Raw genomic sequence first — 3170 nt, forward strand, 5'->3', positions numbered from 1 at the left:
CTACTTTCATTAATGCAGCGAGCTACATTCAGAGTGTAGGCAAGCAAATATCACGGACCTCTCGCTCTCAGGTTTCAATCATACACTGTCTATGAACAGGACGAAACCTATAAACGCAGACAACAGTGACGCTTGGGTAGATGACCCAGAAAAGGATTCACTGCACAAATGCCATCTCAGGTTCGTTAATTTAGACCTCTGACTAGCTTTTTCAAACATGAAAAATTGTCGAGAAGACATTGCTTTGTTCAACGATACACTCATAACAAACAGGCCTCCAAATATTTCATCATAAATATGTATGTTGGAATGTAATTTTCATGGGAACACAACAAGCACTGTGACAGTGTAGATGTTAATCCTACTAATTGTGTTGCACTAAAAGAGTAGCACGAGATTGTTGTGCACTTGTGCTTGACACTGTTCCATTCTGATAGATGAGGCCTCATAGCATTACATGCAAATGTAGACCAAATCCTCAATAAAGAGTGCACAGAAGGAAAACAACTTTTGCTGAAGATGAACACTAATTTTGATGCAGTGAAAATCTCAAACTTGCAAAAAAAAAAGCGCTCAGCCTGTATATTCATCCGATCGATGGCTAAAATCAGTTGCAACCTGATAAATCAAACTTCAAGACTAAACTATGAGAGACGGGTCAGTCACTTTGAGATTCTTATGATGATGATGATGATGATGATGAGCTACTCATGCATTGCGAATCTTTTTTGTACTCTCCAACAGATCCACTATGAGAGACGGGTCAGTCACTTTGAGATTCTTATAGCCTTGGGTTTCCACCACAGCATCCATGGCATTCGAACAAGCGATGTACTCAAGGCAAGCATCCTTAAGCTTGTCGCAGCTATGCTGGTCAGCCAAAGCCCATGTGGTTGCCACGGTGTCGACGTTCAGATTCTGGCAAAGGATACTTTGGCAAACCAGCTTGAGCCTCTCCATGGCATATCTGTCTGCAGCCACTAGTAAATGCCGGATCATGTCAGCATTCTTATCACCATCAGGCAAAGAGTCTGTATAAATGAAATGGAGTAGGGCGCTGAAAACATCGGGTTGCATGTCTTTGATGGTAACGCGCCGCAGTGTCCTCGCCTCCTTCATCGGCCCGAAGAGCTCCGCTTTGAAGACATGTGACCGGGCGGCGAGTATGGACCTATGAGCTCCGATGGCCTTTCTTCGAACACAGAAAGTGACATCGAATCCCTCATCGTCTTCCAAAAGCTTGCCGAGATGCTCGGTGATATCGGAGGGTGGCACCGGCACCTCGATTTTGGGGAACGGTTTGGATTCGGTCACGCGCGGCTCTTTGATGACAGTGACGATGCACTCGATCATGAGGCGATCGTTCAAAAGGAACGCGGACTCGACATCCCTTTTCTTTTTGAATTCATTGGTCCGGGGAAAAAACCTAGTGCCGTCAGCTGGGTTGAAGGTCCTCAACTCTGTCTTGTGCACCGAAGACGACTGCCCGGTGCGCTGATCGAGTAACCTCAGGTCACAGGATGCCCGCACCTTGACGCCCGTGCTCATGAGCTCGAGATAAACTGTGATGAAATCCTTGTCGAGCACCTCTTTGCTGAACCCGTCCGGGTAGAAGCGGATGGACCAGTCGTAGCCGCCGGCGGAGAAAGTACACTAGTAGAAAAAGGACCTTTAGTCTTGGTTCATGTAAGAACCGGGACTAAAGGCCCTCCACGTGGCCGCTGCCTGGAGGTCCACCTTTAGTCCCGGTTGATAACACCAACCGGTACTAAAGGAAATTTTATGATTTTTTTTGAATTTTTTTTTATTTTTCAAATTTCTGAATTATTTTAACCTCTAATCACCCCTCATCACTGCTCAATTTAACCTCTAATCTCTAATCACCCCTCATCATTCCAAATCATCTAACTTTCCGGACGGTCACCCATCCTCTCACTACTCCAGCCTGAGAACGCTTAACTTCCGGGTTCTATTCTCCCTCGTTTCCAAGTCTGCACATGTTGTTTTCCTGACAATAGTAAGATGTCAATCCTATTAACCCTCAGGAATTTAGCTTGAGCATGAAGTCACACATTTCACTGTTTGAGTTTGAAACTATTGTTCTAAAAAACAATAATTATTTAGTAACACTAATATTTCTTGAATAAGTAGTTTGACCACAGTTTGACCAGATTTGACCAAAATTCAAAAAAACTGAAATAATTATTTAGTAACACTAATATTTCTTAAATAATTAGTTTGACCACAGTTTGACCAGATTTGACCAAAATTCAAAAAAACTAAAATAATTATTTAGTAACACTAATATTCTTGAATAATTATTTAGTAACACTAATACTTCTTGAATAAGTAGTTTGACCAGATTTAAAAAAATTCAAAAAAAACAGAAATTTGAGCATAACTTTTTTTCCTTTTAGAATTTGAGGATTCTAAAAATTTGCAAACAGGCCATAGGCGGTCAAAATCGGATGCGGATTTTCGTGCTGAATATTTTGATATATTATACTTTTTTTCTGACATCGTATGCAAAAGTTATAGCCGTTTTACATTTTTCCTATACTTTTTGCAAAACATGTCCAAAATTTAAGTTTTTAAATTTTCCTAACTAGTACATGTAGTAACATAACTACATCTGGAAGGATTTTAATTTTTGAAGTTTTTATCATTTTCTTTTGCTTTTTACAAAACTGAAAAGGCGATCCAGGGGGTAGAGTTTGAAAATGGGACCTTTAGTACCGGTTCGTGCCATGAACCGGTACCAATGCCTCAAACCCCATTAGTACCGGTTGGTGGCTCGAACCGGGACTAAAGGTCTAACCTTTAGTACCGGTTGGTGCCACGAACCGGTACTAATGGGCATCGCACTCTTTAGTCCCGGTTCGTGGCACCAACCGGGACTAAAGGTCCCATTTGAACCGGGACTAATGCCTGTACGGTGCCCTAGCCGCTCGAACCGGGACTAATGCTCACATTAGTCCCGGTTCGTAATGCAACCGGGATTAATGCTCTTTTCTGGCCGAACCAAAGCCCTGTTTTCTACTAGTGGTATCGGACCTGATGAACTTCTCGTTGCCCATGCCTCTGCGCTTGCTGTAACCAAAGATGTCGAACACATGGGTGACCTGCGGCGTCTCCGGGGTGCACATCGACATCGACTTAGATTGCTCCAT

General features: G+C 42.7%; 1 protein-coding gene across 1 annotated transcript; it reads right to left on the reverse strand.

The window, feature by feature from the left end:
* Positions 1–708: 708 nt before the first annotated feature.
* LOC123048443 (BTB/POZ and MATH domain-containing protein 1-like) lies at positions 709–3170 on the reverse strand. The gene is made up of 2 exons (XM_044471543.1): positions 3049–3170; positions 709–1651 (listed from the first exon to the last, which is right to left on the reverse strand). Exons 1-2 carry the CDS (start codon positions 3168–3170, stop codon positions 709–711), a joined length of 1065 nt encoding a protein of 354 aa, XP_044327478.1.

Source organism: Triticum aestivum, chromosome 2D (assembly GCF_018294505.1).
Source record: "Triticum aestivum cultivar Chinese Spring chromosome 2D, IWGSC CS RefSeq v2.1, whole genome shotgun sequence".
NCBI lineage: Eukaryota > Viridiplantae > Streptophyta > Magnoliopsida > Poales > Poaceae > Triticum > Triticum aestivum.